We start from the raw sequence: 18,747 nt of genomic DNA, 5'->3' as shown, positions 1-18,747 counted from the left end.
AACCAACAAAATTCCTCTGGCATAATAGCGGCTATTAAAAATGCAATCTTCCAGGGGCGCCTGGGTGGCTCAGTCGGTTAAGCGGCCGACTTCGGCTCAGGTCATGACCTCACGGAGTCGGGCTCTGTGCTGACAGCTTATAGCCTGAAGCCTGTTTCAGATTCTGTGTCTCCCTCTCTCTGACCCTCCCCCCCATTCATGCTCTGTCTCTCTCTGTCTCAAAAATAAATAAACGTGGGGCGCCTGGGTGGCGCAGTCGGTTAAGCGTCCGACTTCAGCCAGGTCACGATCTCACGGTCCGTGAGTTCGAGCCCCGCGTCAGGCTCTGGGCTGATGGCTCAGAGCCTGGAGCCTGTTTCCGATTCTGTGTCTCCCTCTCTCTCTGCCCCTCCCCCGTTCATGCTCTGTCTCTCTCTGTCCCAAAAATAAATAAAAAACGTTGAAAAAAAAATTTTTTTTAAATAAAAATAAATAAGTAAATAAATAAATAAACGTTAAAAAATTTTTTAAAAAAATGCAATCTTCCATTTCTTACGCAATCCTCAGAAGCTCCAGGCCTAGTAGTTGTTTGAGTGTCATATACATACTAATTAATATCCCTTGAAGATTATTGGAAGGTCTCTAGATCATAAATGAATCCTACTAAAGCCCAAGGAGAGCAGTTTGGGGAGGGGCAGTGGCGGATAAAGAATACTTTTTGAGGGGTGCACCTGTGGCTCAGTCGGTTAAACGTCTGACTTTGGCTCAGGTCATGATCTCATGGTTCACAAGTTCGAGCCCCGCGTCGGGCTCTGTGCTGACGTCTTGGAGCCTGGAGCCTGCTTTGGATTCTGTGTCTCCCTCTCTCTCTGCCCCTCCCCCCCACTACCTCTCAAAAATAAATAAAACACATTAAAAATTGTTTTAAAGAATAATCTTTGAGGATTATTTAAGATCACAGAAAAACTTTCCTAGATATGGGAATGGGGCCGAATGACTGGGTATCTTCCTGAGCTGAGGCCTGAAGCTGGACTACCCGGGTCAATCCCATTCTCTGATCCTTATTTCCTGGTGTGCCTTTGCTCGATTTGTTATTCACTATGGATTAGGGGTACTTTAAGTTCTGTGAGGGTAGATGTTAATGGAGATGATTCTTACCCAATAAGAACACGTATGGATTTTGCCCTATAGAGATGTCAAAGGAGACTAACACCACAACATATTTAATGGGGGAAAAAATGAAAGATTGTTGCATGCACCACCAAGAAAATGCATCTCCTCTCCTTGGCGCCCAGACCACCCTTATTTTGTTCTGAATTTTCTGTACCACTTACCACCTTCTAACATTCTTTATAGTCATGTTTATTATGTTTGCCCTTTATTATCTCTTCTGCTAAAATAGAAGCTCCATAAGGGCAGAAATTTTTGCCCAATTTGTTTGCTGTTGCCTCCCCAAATGCTAGAACTGAGCCAGGCAGGTAAATAAATGCTTAGTATATAATACATATTATATAATAAATAAATATACAGGCAGCTCAAAATTACTTGCAGAATGAGAACATCCCTTAACTTAGACCAGTGATTTTCAGGTGCTTGGAACTTGACCCATGGTAAAAAATTGACATAGTCGTAACTGAAACGGAACTTTCACGAAGCAGCACTTACCTACCCTTACTATACACGGCACACTCTGATAATTTCTAATGAGTCCTAGTCTAGGTTTTCCAAATTGTTGTAGCTCCTCATAACTGGATGTCACGACTGGACTCTGCCGTGAAAAAACGACAAGGAACTGTGGTAGAAATTGTCACCACATGAGGTAAATGGGAAAGAGGGCGGAAATGGAGGGGTAGTAACCTTCTACTGGCTACTCCACAAAACATATTTTATATTTCCATAATCTTACCCCATCTGACAACACAGAAACCCTCGCACGCTTACATGTCACTTTTTCTTTGGGTGGAAAGTGTTCTCTACCTGCGAGGGGAATTGAGTTATTTTGAAAGCAAAGAGCCGTAAATGAGTCTGTGAACTGATAAATGATCTTAAAGTCTCAGAGAGAGTCACTCAGTTGGCATCTGCTGTTGATAATTCAGAGCAGGAGAATTAGGAGAAGAGGCAGAGGTAAAACATTTAGAAAGTAAAGCTGACTATTACGAGGAAAATACTTTTCTCGGTTGTGTGGAAATTGGAGAGCAGCTGTGTCATGAGGGTATTATAGATTTCCGTTGGTGATTTTAGTAATGGATGTTTACTGAAAAGATTCTAGCTGATGGATGAACCACAGGATGCTTTTGCTGACTGTGTGATAAACATCCCTTATATGAGTTCTTTATCTTCTTGTCCCTTTTTCTCATCTAGCCTTATGCCTCCCTACCTGTTCCTTCACCATTCTCATTTTGTTGCTGTTAGAAAAACAGAGATACAAAATCCAGGGATTGGAACTCCTCTATGTCTCCGATAACATGGTGATTAGTGGACTAGGTGGGTTTTGGTCACAAGCCAGATATTTTGTTAACAACCTGGCATCAGTGGTTTGGAAGGATTTTTAGAGCAGCATGATTTAGTATTAAGTAGAATGAATTAACTGATGTTGATTAGTTCTGTACAGATAAATGAGGCAAGAAACTTGATCTCTGATTTATTGATGTATTTACTCAAAATGAGTTATGAAATGCCTTTTACTTCATTTGAAGGAAGTTTATGCTTAAAAACAAATGAATAAGGCCTTTTATGTAACCTGCTTTGGAAAAATCCAGACAAAATGCTTATAGGTAACAAAACTCCAAAATCATGCCATGATTTAAAAAATCTACCTTGGCTTTTGTCTTGACTAGTTTAAAAGCGTACCTTTACCTGAGTGAGGTCTTATAGAATCTCAAATTTGGTTATATGTGTATTTAGGGATTCTATATTTGCAAATGACCAACCCCAGCTAAAACTAGATTAAGGAAGAAAAGAGATTTTAATAGAAAGACACTGGGATAATTCACAGAATTGGAGAAAAGCTCCAGGGACTTTAGGAATTGGACTTTCAGGTAATTATTACCATGTTGGGGGGGGTGCTGAGGGTGGCAATCTCTCTCTCCCTCCCTCTCTCTCTCTGTCTTGCACTTGGGTTTGCTTGGCTTCTTTACATCTCACTGCAGAGGGTCTCTTCCTATACCAACAACCCCAGATTTACTCCAGAAGGAGGGGAGAGCCTTGCTTCTACTACAGCAGAAAAATCTCAGGGAGAATCTCTCATTGGTCTGCCTTGGGTCATTCACCTTGAAGTTGAAACTGAATCCTCTTTTGTGTCTATTTATTTCATATAAGTACAGATGAGTCCATAAACTAGGTAATACTACACAGGCTTTATCTGTAGCTAACTATAATTTATGAAAACTATTGATGATCATTTGTTTTTTGATGATCATTTGATTATTTGCTAACAAATAATTTGTTCCATTTAATCCCTCAGTCCTGGATTATTTCAACTACTCCTTATTGTTTTCCCTTTAGATTGTTTCACCTAATCTAAGAACTATGTCTGACACATAGTAGCTACTCAATAAATATTTGACTAAAAGGATAAATAAATAATCTCATATTGTTAGATGTTCAGGCTGGTTCAATTCAACTCTTGTTGATGAGGAGTGTAGAGCCTTGCTGAAGAGCCACTAATTTATGAAGAACTATGAAGAAGCATGGTTGTACTCCAGCTACATATGTTCAGGGTGTGGTGGGAAAGGAACGTCTAAATGCATCCAGGACGCCAAACAAGTCTTCACAGAGGAGAGGAGAATTGAGCTGAATTTGGAAGGAGTGGACTTTTACAGAGAGTAACTCGGGAAAATATCACTAAGAGTAAGCAGGGTTAATTATGAACTCCTCTTAGAAGAAACAAATTCAAAACAGGAGGCAGGGAGGGCCACAGATAACAGAGGAAAAGTAGAATGCCATTTCAGGATTGACAGGCTGTCATCCAAGGTAGAGCCCCGGGTGAGGGGTATCGAGAAATTGACTTGTCTGTGGTAAAAGAGCTGGTCGGGAAGGGATGAGATATGAACCTCATATGGATATGAAACTGTACTAGTCCTACTTCTTAACTTGTGAGAGGCCATGAGGCTTGGTGCTCAAGCTAGAAATTCTACTTCCTCGGAAGTCGGAAGTGAAGGCGAGAAAGGCCAGCGGCTGCTTATTACCATACATGTATCTCACTGGGTGTCAGGGAAGGTGGAGCTGAGGCCCTGGGCACAGGTCGGGACTCGGATGGTACAGTCAGGTCCTGAGCAACATTTGAGGAACCACACACAGAGACTACTGGTCCTGGTATTTTTGTGGCTAAACATTGTAGCAGGTTATGTTTGGAAATTATTTTTGTGCTCTCTTAAATTGTTGTTTTGTGGAGGCTGCTTGAAATTCCATCTGTAGTAACAACAGTTTATAATCCACAGAACTGTGCTCATAGAAACAAAAGGATTACTTTGGTCTACAAACACGAACACTGGATAGTTGGCATACTTGTGTAACAGCACAGGGTGGCAGTGACTTTTAGGAAAGTCCTTAGACAAGTGATCGTGATACTGTTCTTGTAGTAAAAGGATGCCAAAAGGAGAAAATAGCAAATCTCTGGAGCTCTCCAAAATTTGGCTAGTCCTTTGACCTTTCTTAAAAGAATGTACCTCTAATTTAGAACTACACAACACTTCGAGGTCTGTTCTTGGGTGGAAAGTAGACAGATATTAGCTGCTTGAATTATTTTTTGCTTATGGGCTGCATTTCAGTTCTTTAGCCACTGGTCTCAGTCAATTTAATTATGATTATTTGTAGGATTAAGTTAATCTGTTAAGAATTATTCCATTTCATTTTTTAAAAAATATATCTGAGGAATGATAGCCAAAAGTGACCCTGTCAGTGTTACCTCCGAAATGTATTTGAATGATTGTTAGTACCATCCATGTCTTCTCCAACTTTTGACACATACACCCAGCCATCAACCAGGCGTCTTCACCCAAATATCAGACCCACGGTCCAAACAGAACTTGATCACTTTCCTTCCCAAGTCCCTTACTTGTTGCTTTCTCTGTTGTCCTTGATTCTTTCCCTGCCTCACAAGTCACGTGTAATTCATCGGCTAGTTCTACTGATTGATTCCACCTTCAGTGATAGCTGAAATCTGGCCGCTTCTATCGACCTCCTTTGGTCCAAACCAACATCATCTTTTACTGGGACCACAGCAATAGCTGCCTAACTGCTTTCCTTGTTCCTATGTTGCCCTCCTGGAGTCTGTTTGCCACGTAGCAGTCAGTGATCTCTTAAAAATCATAAATTAAATTCCATTACTACCACACTGACTCATAAACTTACCCGATGGGTCACAATCATAAGTTTTTTCATATATTGACTTATTTAATCCCTGTAAGGATATGAATGTAAGGTGCTATACTTGTTCTTATTTTACAGATGAGGAAACAGAGGCACAGAGAGTTAGATTATATGTCTAAGGTCACACAGCTAATAAGGGTACAGATTTAGAACAGTCTGACCTAGCCCATGTTCTTAATCACTAAGCTTAACTATCTAGTGAATTTCACCTAACTTAGAATGAAATCTACCCTATGACACAGCAATTGCACTGTACTAATAGGTATTTACCCAAAGGATACAAAAATATAGATTTAAAGGGGCACATGCATCCTGATGTTTATAGCAGCATGTTATCAACAATAGCCAAACAATGGAAACAGCCCAAATGTCCATCAACTGATGGATGGATAAAGAAGATGTGATGTGAGTGTGTGTGTGTATGTGTGTGTGTGTGTGTGTGTGTGTAATGGAATACAACTCAGCCATCAAAAAAAAAAAAAAAAAGGAAATCTTGCCATTTGCAATGACATGGATGGAGCTCAAGTGTATTATGCTAAGTAAAATAAGCCTGTCAGAGAAAGACAAATACCATATGATTTCACTCATATGTGGAATTTAAGAAACAAAACAGATGAACATAGGGGAAGGAAAAAAAAAGAGAGGGAAGTAAACTGTAAGAGACTCTTAACTGTAGAGAACAAACTGAGGGTTTCTGGAGGGGAGGTGGGTGGGAGATGGGCTACATGGACAATGGACATTTGTGATGAGCACTGGGTGTTTTATGTAAAGGATGAATCACTAAATTCTACACCTGAAACCATTTTACCATATATGTTACCTAGCTAGAATTTAAATAAAAACTTGAAAAGAAAAAAAAAATGGAATAAAATCAAACTCTTCACTGCGCCCTATGAGGCTGAGACAACCGCGTCCCAGCCTGACGCAGGTCTGGCTCCCCAAGAAGCAGATCTTGAGTCAAGAAGTGCTTGCAAGAGAAGTCAGTGAGGGCATGAGAGCAGAACAGGGAAAGGGAAAAGACAAGCTATGCTGCCATTTCAGCTTGATCCCTTGCGGGACCTCTGGACTGTAAGTTGTATCCCACAGTTGCCTTTCAGGTGGACTTTTGAACTCCCACACCTGTCTGTCATTGCCAACAGCCCACTCGGCTTGGAGGTGGGAGGAGTGGGGGCTCAGTGTCTTGTCTGATCTTCTCTTTGAGGAGATTCTCCCTTTGCCTTCTGTACGGTTTACCTCCAACCTGCCACATGCCCACAGGACCCACAGATCTCTACACTGGCCCCATCCTCTACCCAGAATGCTTTTCCCCTCCTGGGCTCCTTTAGCAGCCTTCATTTGTCATGTTATTGATAGACCTCTCCTCAAACATCCCTGCTCAAAGAAGGCTTTCATACTGTACTCCCCCATCCTGACCCCTGCCACCTCCGATTCTCTTACTCAGCTTTATTTCAAGGACCTCTCTTCCTCCCTAGAATGTAAGCTGCATGATATCAGAATCTTATTTTGAATCCTATTGATTTCTAGAAACTTAGACAAGTGCCTAGGACATTTGTTGAATGAATAAATGAGTGAGTGAATAAATGAGTATTGATCCCCTTAATTAAAAGCTAAATAACTACAAATTAAAAAAAAATTTTTTTAATGTTTATTTTTGAGAGACAGAGCATGAGCAGGGGAGGGACAGAGAGAGAGAGGGAGACACAGAATCTGAAACGGGCTCCAGGCTCTGAACTGTCAGCACAGAGCCTGACACAGGACTCGAACTCACAAGCCATGAGATCATGACCTGAGCTGAAGTCGGATGCTTAACCAACTGAGCCACCCAGGCACCCCAGCTGCAAAATTGTTTTAAGCAACAAATTACTACTGTAGTTTCAGAAATAAATTAGTGTTTCAGAGAAAATCAGTTTTCTCTTGCCATGTAAATCTTAGATAACTCTATTTCTGTCCCCGAAATAGCTTCGCCTGTGACTAAGGTTTTCTTTCTTTCTCTATAGATCTTTAAAATTGATGCACATATTTTAATGTATACTTTGATAAATTTTGGCAACTGCATACACTTGTGTAACCAACATTCCAATGAAGATCAGAACATTCCCATCACCCCAGAGTTTCCTTGTGACTCTTTTTTTCTTTTTTCTTTTGTTAATGTTTATTTATGTTTGAGAGAGAGAGAGAGACAGACGGAGTGTGAGCAAGGGAGGGGCAGAGAGAGAAGGAGACACAAAGTCCAAAGCAGGCTCCAGGCTCTGAGCTGTTAGCACAGAGCCCGACTCAGGGCTTGAACCCATGAACTGTGAGATCATGACCTGAGCTGAAGTCAGACGCTTACCCTACTGAGCCACCCGGGAGCCCCCTTTGTGACTCTTTCTAATCAATTTTCACCCACCATAGGCAACCACTGTTCTGATTTCTATCACAGCAGGCTAATTTTTGAATTTTATGTGAATGGAATCACGCAACCATAGGCATGTATTCTTTGTGTCTTGGTTCTTTTGCTAAATACAATATTTTTGAGGCCAATCCCTATTGTTGCATTTAACAGCAGTTCATTCTTTTTATTGCTGAGTAGTATTGCATTGTAAAAAGAGACAGGATTTATACATACTCCTGTTGATGGACATCTGTGTTATTTTCAGTTTTTTGCTATTGTGAATAATGCTATTGTAAGCATCCTTGAACCGTTCACTCTTATTTTTATCCTGACATTGTGTCTTTTTGTGGACCTATTTTGTCATTTCTTTTGGGTAAATACCTAGATGTGGAATTTCTGGGTTATAGAGAAAGCCCATGTTTAACTTTATAAGAAACTGCCAAATTATTTTCCAGAGTGGTGGTACTGATTACACTCCAAGCAGCAATGTATGAAAGTTCCAGCTGCTTTTAATCCTTGTCAGAATTTGCTGTCAGTCTTCAGCTGTGGCATTCCTGTGCATATGATAGCTCACTGTGGTTTTAATATGCATTTCCCTGATAATGTTGGTGTTGAGTACCTTTCCATGTGCTGATTGAACATTGGTGTAGATGCTGTTGTGAAAATGTCTGCTCAGATCTGTTGTTCATGGTGGCGATATGGTTGATTTCTTTTTTTGTTATGAATTGATAGGATTCTTGTATTTATTTTGAATACAACTCTTTTGTCAGATATATATATATATATACATATATATATATTATACATATACATATTTCTCCTCAGTGCTTTGTCTTTTTTGTTAACTTTTTTGAAGAGAAGATTTTAATTTTGATGTAGTCCACTTCATCTGTTTTTTCTTTTATGATTAGTGCTTTCTGAATTCTAAGAAATCCTTACTGTGAGATCCAGAGGCTATGTTTTATTCTGTGAGTTTATAGTTTTATATTTTACATTTGGGCCTGTGGTCTATCTCAGATGAATTTTTATGCAAGGTGTAAGGTTGGGTTCACTTTTCCCCATAATGGTTTCCCAATTGTTGCAAGAGAGTTTGTTGAAAAGGCTTTTTTTTTTTTTTTTTGCCATCTAAGGATTTGTTCAAAATCAATTTGCATTAGGTCTATTTTTGAATTCTTTATTCTTCTCCTTTGATCTATTTGTCTATTCTTATGCCAATATCACACCATATTGAATATTATAGCTTTATAGTAAGTCTTGAAATCAGGTCCTGTGAATGTTTCAACTTTGTTCTTCCTCTTGCAATTTATTTTAATTTATCGATGTCCTTTGAATAATCACATACATTTTAGAAACAACTCATTAATGTCTACAAAAAAAATGTATTGGAATTTTGTATGGGATTGTGCAGAATCTAGAGATCAGTTTGGGGAGGATGGATAAGTTTCAGTGTTGAATCTTCCAGTGAGTAAACATGGTGTCTCCCCCATCCAACCTTGTACCAGAGATCTGAGCCTAAACAATAAGGAAATCATACACCGAAAGGCAGAACTAAAAAAATAAAATAAAATTTAAAGAAAGTGATATCCTTCTCCTTTTTCTATATCTTCTTGAGCCATTTTTAGTACTTTGTGTATTTCTAGGAATTTGTTCATTTCATCTAGGTTATCTCATTTGTTGGCATACAATTTTTACCATCTTTCCTTATAATCCTTTTATTATGGAAATAGATATACAGAAATGATCAGTAATAGCGTCCCCACTTTTGTTTCTGATTTTAGTAATTTGAGTCTTCTCTCTGTTTTTCTTAGTCTAGATAATTTATCAGATAATTGTCTAGACACTCTTCTCTATCTTGTTTCTATCTACTCTAATCTTCATTATTCCTTTTATTCTGCCAGCTGTGGGTTTAGTTTGCTCTTCTTTATCTTTTTCCTTAAGGTGGAAGGTTAAGTTCTTGCTTTGAGGTCTTTCTTTTTTAATATAGTATTTACAGGTATAAAATTATCTCTGAGTACTGCTTTTGCTGCGTCTTCTAAGTCTTGGTGCATTGTGGTTTTGTTTTTATTCAGCTTTTGTTTTTATTCATAAGTGTTTCCTAATGTTCCTTGTGATTTCTTCTTTGAACTGTTGATTTTTAGGAGTGTGTTCTTTAATTTCCACATATTTATGAATGTTACTGATTTCTTGTTTCACTTCACTGTGGTCAGAGAAGATACTTTGTATGATCTCAATCTTTTAAAATTTATTAAGGATTGCTTTGAGTCTTCACATATGGTCAATTCTTGGGAATGTCTCGTGCACTTGAGAAAAATGTGTATCTGTTCTCGTTGGGTGGGGTGTTCTGTGTGTCTCTTAGCTCGGATTGACTTCTAGTAATGTCCAAGACCTCTGTTTACTTGTTAACCTTCTGTCTAGAGTTTCTGTCCATTATTGAAAGTGGAGTATTGAAGTCTGCAACAGTTATTACCAAATGATATATTTCTCTCTTCAATTCTATCAATTTTTGTTTCATTAATTTTCTTTTCTTCTTCGTGTGCAAATGTTTGTAACTGTTACATATTCTTGAAGGATTGACCCCTTTACCCATATGTAATGTTCTTCGTCTCTTGTAACAATTTATTTATTTATTTATTTATTTATTTATTTATTTATTTATTTTAATTTTTTTAATGCTTATTTATTTTTGAGAGAGAGAGGGTGTGTGAGCAGGGGAGGGGCAGAGAGAAAGGGAGACAGAATCCAGAACAGCCTCCAGGCTCTGAGCTGTCGACACAGAGCCTGATGCGGGGCTCGAACCCACAAACTGCAAGATCATGACCTGAGCTGAAGTCAGACGCTTAACCAACTGAGCAACCCAGGCACCCCAAGTCTCTTGTAACAATTTTTGACTTAAACTATATTTTGTCTCATATTAGTAATGCCATGCCATTTCTCTTTTGGTACATTAAAAAAAACCTTTTTTTTAATGTTTATTAATGTTTAATGTTTATTTATTTGAGAGAGGGACAGAGAGACAGAGTATGAGCAGGGGAGGGGCAGAGAGAGGGAGACACAGAATCTGAATCAGGCTGTGCTGTCAGCACAGAGCCCCACATGCGGCTTGAACTCATGAGCTGTGAGATCATGACCTGAGCCAACATTGGGTGTTCAACTAACTGAGCCACCCAGGCACCCCTCTTTTGGTACATTTTAAAAAATATTGTTGTGTTTGAACTTCAGTTACTTTTTGCATATCTATTCCAGGGATGTTTGGTTTCTAATTTTCGTTTCTTAAATTTTTTGGCAGATTTTTACATTACTGTTATACTAACTTCACAAGTTGAATTGAGAACGACCTCTCTTCTATTTTCTAAATGAATTTTTGTGGAATTGGTATATTTTTTCCTTAAGTCTTTGATAGAACTCACTAGTGAAATTACCTGGGGTTAGAGTTTGGTTTTTTTTTTTTTTTTACGTTTATTTATTTATTTTGAGAGAGAGAAAGAGAGAGGGCACATACACATGAGCTTGAGTGGGGAGGGGCAGAGAGAGAGGGAGGGGGAGAGAGAGAGAGAGAGAGAGAGAGAGAGAGAGAGAGAGAGAGAATCCTAAGCAGGCTCTGTGCTGTCAGCAGCAGACACTGTCTTTTACTTGGAGCATTTAGTCTATTTTCATTTGAGTAATTATTGATACGATTGGGTTTGTGTTTACCATTTTGCTGTTTGCTTTCTATTTATTTCATTGGTTTTTGTTTGTATCTTTCTTTAAGCATTCTTCTAGGTGAATCAAATATTTTTTAGTATTTCATTTTTGTTATCCTACTGGCTTTTAAGGTAAACATTTAATATATTTTTGTGGTTTCTTTAAAGATTATTCATCCTGGGGCACCTGGGTGGCTTAGTCGGTTAAGCATCTGACTTTGGCTCAGGTCATGATCTCACAGTTCATGAGTTCGAGCCCTGCTTTGGGCTTTGTGCTGACAACTCAGAGCCTGGAGACTGCTTCGAATTCTGTGTCTCCTTCTCTCTCTGCTCACACTCTGTCTCTGTCTCTCTCTCTCAAAAATAAAGAAACATGAAAAAATTTTAAAATAGAGATTATTCACCCTAATTATATAGTTTATGTAGAATTAATATTATTAATCCCCTTTGATAAAATTTTCACTTTATATATTTTACTTTTCAGTTCTAGAATTGTCATGCTTTCTTTGAGTTTCCGTTTCTCTGTTGTTATATGCGGTTATTCCACATCATTCACTTTCTATATCTATCTTTTTCTTGAAATCTTCGAACATACTTGTAATAGCTATCTTAAAATTCTTGGCTTTGGTTTCTGTCCTTTTGGTTTTTTTTTAATTAAGATTTTTATTTCTTGCTTTTTCAATGTCTAGTAATTTTTTTTATTATGCCTGGACAATATAAATAACACATGATAGGAAGTCTGGCTTATGCCACTTCCTTTAAAGGGTGTGGTATTTTGCTCTGCCAGGCAATTACTTTACCAAGGATTCTCTTGAACCCACTAGGCTTGGATGTAGTTTTTGTTAGAGCTGGTGTGTCTTAGTTTTGTCCTTATTCCTCACGTATGACCTTTATGGATTTCGGTTGAATGTCTGAAGTATTCAGCCATGTTTCTCTATTGTGGCTCTCTAGGTACAGCCTTTTGTATTCAGCTTTCAGACCTGTGGTGTCTGCTCTTTGTGAAGCCCTGCAGAATCTCGTCTTCTTCATAGTTAGCCAAGGACTGCCGGAAAATCCTCATGCAGAAATCTGGGCCCTCCCTCTGTGCCCTTCTCTTCGACATGTGGATCTTCAGCAGCCCATATCACTGAGCTCTGCCTTCTCAGCTCAGTAGTGCTGCTGTGTGTTCCAAGTCTGGAAACCGAACCACGGTAGAATGCTGGAGTGGATGTGGGGTTCATCTCCCATGTTTCCCATCCCTCACTATTTTTAAATACCCAGTTTGTGTGAAAGTTTTCATTGAGCTCTGTGAAGGGTACAAATAGGTAAATGACAAGGAGTCATTTAACCAGAGAGAAAATGTTTATATGTGTTTATGGAATTTAGAATATTTCAGTTGACTTCTAAAATGTGGTGATACTAGCTGATTGGCAGAAAGAAATACAAGATTAATTTTTTTTCTTAGATTTTTCAGAACGTAGATTGCAAAATCAACAATGAGGCTAGGAAGGAAGTGGAGAAGACATTATACACCGTGTCATATGCCCCACATTAGATCATTAGCACATCTTGGGACTATGCAGTATTATTCTTAAGAGCTTACTATGCCAAATCCATTCTAATTTATTTTTGTGATGGTGTGCACCTGAAAGTTTTCTGTCTTTCAAGGTCTCAGAAATAAAATACAACCAGGGTATATGATGAGAGTTTTCCTGTTCTGGCTCAGAAAAATGTTTGCTTGTGTCGACACTCTTTGGTCTGTTTTTCACTGCCAGACTTCATTCCTCCATATCTGTTTGTTATTCTGCCCCAGACACTTTGCTAGAATCTGGGAATAGACACATAAAAGACCTAGTCAAAGACTTGGAAACACCTACAATCTAGACACTTGAATGAATGCAACCCAATATGGTGAAGGTCTTTTAATAGAGGGCAGCTGTGGAGACACATGTAGTGGACACTTCAGGGCAGAGAGAGGGAAGATGTCAGGGAAGACTTCCCAGAAGGGTGATGTCTGAGCTGAGTTTTGAAGTGGGGTGGAACTGGAGGGACTGGGGATAAGAAAACTTGAGAGAGATGCACCCATGAAGGCATGGGAGCCTAGCGATTTCAGACCTTCGTGGAGGGTTCCATGCACCCGGGATTCAGGACTTGAGGCAGAGACCATAAGGCACAACAAAGAAAAATTAGGCAGGGGTTATTTAGATCACGGCTTTTAAATTACTATCATGGACAGTTCAGCAGGGCCAGCCATCCAGCTCCTATGAGCTATTTTTCATTTTTAAATTTTAAGTAAAAAAAACCCCACAAAACTCTAAAGCAATACATGTGTATGGTAGGAAATGAAAAAATATAGATAAGCAAATTGAAGAGAATTATACCACCCACAGTCCTGCTACAAAAGCTCTTTTAACAACTTATAAATCATTTCAGATTTGTATGTGTTTTCCTTTAATAAAAAATTCTGTTAAACTCTACTTACTAGTTTGTAGCCTGCTTTTCTGTTCAGTTAGTATTTTAGAAACAGTTTTAACATGTAAATGGACGTTCTCCCATATTGTTTATAATGTCTGAATAGTAGTATATCTTTATTCATACCATAATGTGTTAAAAAATGCACGTATGGGTGTGAATGTATTTGAATATTGGACATTTCAATTGTTTCAATATTTCGCTATTGGAAATAGTTCATAGATAAACAGTCTTACATACACCCTTAATTACTTCCCTGAGTCTATGTCAATAGCTTTATTAAATGTCAATCTTAAAATAACAAGTTTGTAAGATTAACGTACCTGGAATAATTAGAAAGCAATGCAAAACCAAACATAACCATGTGTCCCTCTTAATCGTCCTTAGTTGTTGCCACACCTTAAGTAGGGACCGTCCCACACCTTGCTTTATAGTAGTCGACTACTCAAATCTACCATCAGAAAATGGAATGAAGGTGAATGAAGCGGGGTTCAGTTCAGTTTAACAGGCAATGGAAGGGGATAAGGGAAGCCAGGGAGCTCAGTCTGGGGAGGAAGGCATCATTACCTACAGTAGATGCAAGAGAGGTATGCCTGAGACTCAGAGAGCACCCAGAGAAGGGACATGCAGCCCAGTGTGGCAGGTTGGGTTGGGGTGAGGGTGGGGGGCCTCCATGAGTGGGATGACCACCAAGTTGGGCTGTGGTGGAGAGCAGTCAAATAACAGATCAAGTAGGGGTTTGGGGAGTAGGGTGAGTGGTTAAGACAAGTGACATCCAAGATGCTTTTTTTTTTTTTTTTTTTAATTTATTTTTGGGACAGAGAGAGACAGAGCGTGAACGGGGGAGGGGCAGAGAGAGAGGGAGACACAGAATCGGAAACAGGCTCCAGGCTCCGAGCCATCAGCCCAGAGCCTGACGCGGGGCTCGAACTCACGGACCGCGAGATCGTGACCTGGCTGAAGTCGGACGCTTAACCGACTGCGCCACCCAGGCGCCCCCCAAGATGCTTTCTATATTTGTTTGCAATCTCCAGAAAAATAGTTCACCCTTCCTTCCCTTTTTGGTTCTCTTCAGCCCAACGCATGGGTTGATGCCAGTCCACATTGGTGAGGGTGGTCTCCTTTACTCAGCCTTCTGATTCAAATGCTAATCTCTTCCAGAAATATCCTCATAGACACACCCAGAAATAATGTTGTTATGGTTTTGTTAAATTAAGATTTGTTAAGTGGAACATAGTGCTGTATGGTGAGCCCCAGTTCAACAACAGAGCACAAGAGAACTTGAAATAGAGAAGTCTGTTACTCACAGGTCCTGGAGGAAGTACTCGGCCTTAAGGGGCCACATGGGGAGGTCAAGGCAGAGTACAGACAAAGAGAGAGGCAGAACCCAAATACATGGCTTGATTAGGGTTCTTAGGCAAGGGCCAGATAGGTCAATTCAAACCAGAAAGAGGATTTTAGTAAGCTCCATGGTGGTCTACCTAAAGGGCCCATAAGGCATACAGGGGCTGGGAGCAAGGGCAGATTCTGGATCACAAGGGCGGTTAGGGAGGTCATGTCAGGACCTTAAATTTGATTGTGACCCTGCAGGCTGCTGTCTAGGGCATGCACTTGCAGGAGGGGCTGATGTCAGGTCAAGGTCCCTCAAGGCTGCATGGCCAAACAAAATGGCTGCTGAAGCAGCATTACCATGGCATAGTTTAGCTAAACCCTTGACAAGCATTTTACCAGCTATCTGGGGGGCCCTAAGGCCAGTCAAATTGGCACATAAAATTAACCATCAACTTCCCAATGCTGCAAATATATACTTCTCTAAAATAATAAACTACTTAGTAGACATTTTTACTTGCATCATATCACATGATCCCCATCGTGTCCTTGCAGGAGAATAGATGCTGTCCCCATTGATACTGAGAAGTACCTGAGGCTCACACTGGTAATGGATGGGGGAGATGGGATCCCAACCTAAGCCCTAAGCCTCTTCTAATCCAAACCCCAGGTGGTATCAGTACCTCACTTGGGTGCTCTTGGGCTGAATTCCTTAGCAGGTGATATTCCCTGGACCTGCTATGCTTTCCTTTTTTTTTTTTTTTTTTTTTCTGTTCATCCTTTAAGGAGAGAAGGAGTAAGCATTCATGGAGACCTTATTGAATGCAGACTCTGTGTTAGGTGTTTTATGTACATTATTTAATTGTCATAACATCTCTGTGAAAGACACAAGGAAGTTAGTCTCACCTGCCAGGTTAGGTTAATGTGACAGGGCAGGAAGTTTATCTGACATTAGAGACCATGTGTACATTTCTGTGTGGCCCAGGGCATTGGTTTCCTAGCCAGACTTCCTCTGCACCGTGTCAAAGTATCCAAGGTTAGAGGAGTGGTCCATTAGTGTAGGCTATTCTATGGTAGGACTCTTCTGCTACCTGCAAAACTGACCCAGATTAGGAACTTCTTGGGTTGCTCTCACTCTTGCCTGGCCTCTTATTTCTATCACAGCAGCTGGTCTGTCGAGGTGTGTCTGTCAGACTTAGAACACGAGTGCCTGTGGGCCTCAGTTGGGCCAAGTTAGGAAAGTGCCCTGATCTGACATTCTGAGGACCAGCCTGAGATGTTCCTTTTCTTTTCTATTTAACTGTTAAGCGACATGACGAGATGTCTTGACAATGGGGAAGAGAGATATCGGGTGGTGGAGGGGAGTAAGATAAAGGTGGGGGACACCACAAGACCAGCAGCGTAGCATGACTGAGCCCCCCCTTGAACCACATGGGTGAATGCTACTATTCTTCTGATCAATCTTTTATTCTCCCTTTCCTTCTTAGCATATGGGTGGATGCTTCAGGTCATGAAAAAATATATTCAGTGGAATGAAACATAGTAGATATTTACTAAGAAACTAAAAATGAAAGTTAGACATAAACTATTTTATTCCACTGAAATATTTGGCTGAACTCATAAGAACAGTGATAAGATCATTCTTGGACACCTGCACTGAAATGAACCACGAGAAGAATATTTAGGGAAAATGAAGAGCATATTTGGCATACTGAGTGAAAGAGCTTCTTCAGGCCCAGGGAGCGGGATGAAATTGGCATGATCATTTTGGAGAATATGAGTCAAACAGAGAACTGGAATGAGGTTTTCAAGGAGGATATATTAGGGGAGTAAAAGGCCAATAAACAGCCCTTGTGTTTGTAGAAAAATATGGAGAGTAAATCAAGGAATTCAGAGTGAAGAGAAAATTCAAACAAGGGAGGAAAAACCCTGTAATCCTCACTGGTCTTCATAAATACAAAGAAAACAAGAGAAAATGAGATATCAGAAGTCAGTAAGATTTTATGGGAGTATAAAGTTAATCTTAAGCAAAGCCCATTTCATTGCTGTAGGAAACTCCCAGCTGAGTGCTGACTAACTATGGACAGCTGATCTCCTCAAAGCCAAGTTTGGGTGATTCTTGCTCTTGGCTCGTACCCTCGCACTTCTGGGTCCTGTGCGAACCAACACTGTCCCAGAGTTCCAGAGGGTGGGCCGAGGCTAGATATTGGAGTTGGCCCTTTACTTTATTGTGCTGATTCTTCTTAAGGAAGAATAAAAATTAAGAATAAAGGGACACATGTTAGAATTTTAGCTGTGAGAGATGAATACAAAATATCAAATTGACTCCAACAACTTGAGTCACCTCGAAAACTCCCAGTCTCTTAGGATAAAAAATATATAATCCTATTTAGAAATTCCTGGTGTGATCATAATGCAGGATTGGTTCTTTTCACGAAGCCTATTAATTAAAAATTACATAATCCAAAGTCAATTAAGTAGTAAGACATTATAACAAATTCTTATTTCATTAACTTCTCAAAGTATGAATAACGACTTCAAGACAAGAAATTCACATTTTCCACTGGCTACTGAAAAACAATAGAAATAATTCCAGTCGTGGTAGCAGCTCACTGTGGGCTGACCTACCCCTGAAATAATTTATTGTTTCCAGGTGACTTTTACATTGTGGGGTGATTCATTAAGTTAGGCTTGATGTGAAACAGACACCAATAGAGTTGAGGATTCAGAAATGTATTACATATTTCTTCTCGCAATCAGAGATAAATTCACCATGGCTTTTCTTTTATAGGCTCATGCCAAAATCTGGCATCTCTACAATACTTCCTTCCGTCCAACTCAGGGAGGCCAGGTCTCCATCGCCCTAAGCTCCCACTGGATCAATCCTCGAAGAATGACCGACCACAGCATCAAAGAATGTCAAAAGTCTCTTGACTTTGTACTAGGCTGGTTTGCCAAACCCATATTTATTGATGGTGACTATCCTGAGAGCATGAAGAATAATCTTTCACGTCTTCTGCCTGATTTTACTGAAGCTGAGAAAAAGTTCGTTAAGGGAACAGCTGACTTTTTTGCTCTTTCTTTTGGACCAACCTTGAGTTTTCAACTATTGGACCCCCACATGAAGTTCCACCAGTTAGAATCTCCCAGCCTGAGGCAACTCCTTTCTTGGATTGACCTTGAATATAACCACCCTCAAATATTTATTGTGGAAAATGGCTGGTTTGTCTCAGGGACCACCAAGAGAGACGACGCCAAATATATGTATTACCTCAAAAAATTCGTAATGGAAACCTTAAAAGGTAGGATTGGGGATAAAATTCTAATTTCTTGCCGAAAGCAACAGGAAAATCTTTCAGATGATCTGTAATAAACTATGTGAATTTATAGATTTTAATTGTAATGAAGAAATTCATTTTGGCAATAGTAGAAATGCACTTATGTAACACCTTTCTCATTTGGGGACTTGAGGAACTTAAATTCATTTTTAAACTCATTTTGAAAATGAGAAACTGGGTTATAATGTGTGAAAACACTTGACTTTCAGAGTTAGTACTCTAGAAT

The 18,747-nt window shown here is 39.6% G+C and overlaps 1 protein-coding gene across 1 annotated transcript in view; it reads left to right on the top strand.

Annotated features, from left to right (window-relative positions):
- KL (klotho) overlaps positions 1 to 18,747 on the top strand; it is a 47,003-nt gene that overhangs the window by 19,592 nt on the left and 8,664 nt on the right. Inside the window, exon 2 of the mRNA XM_058687861.1 lies at positions 17,975 to 18,485. Coding sequence (XP_058543844.1) covers positions 17,975 to 18,485 — 511 coding nt within the window. The remainder of the gene's footprint in view (positions 1 to 17,974; positions 18,486 to 18,747) is intronic.

Source organism: Neofelis nebulosa, chromosome 1, assembly GCF_028018385.1.
Source record: "Neofelis nebulosa isolate mNeoNeb1 chromosome 1, mNeoNeb1.pri, whole genome shotgun sequence".
Classification (NCBI taxonomy): Eukaryota; Metazoa; Chordata; class Mammalia; order Carnivora; family Felidae; genus Neofelis; species Neofelis nebulosa.
Note: the sequence above shows the minus strand (reverse complement) of the source record. Positions and strands in the feature narration are given on the sequence as shown.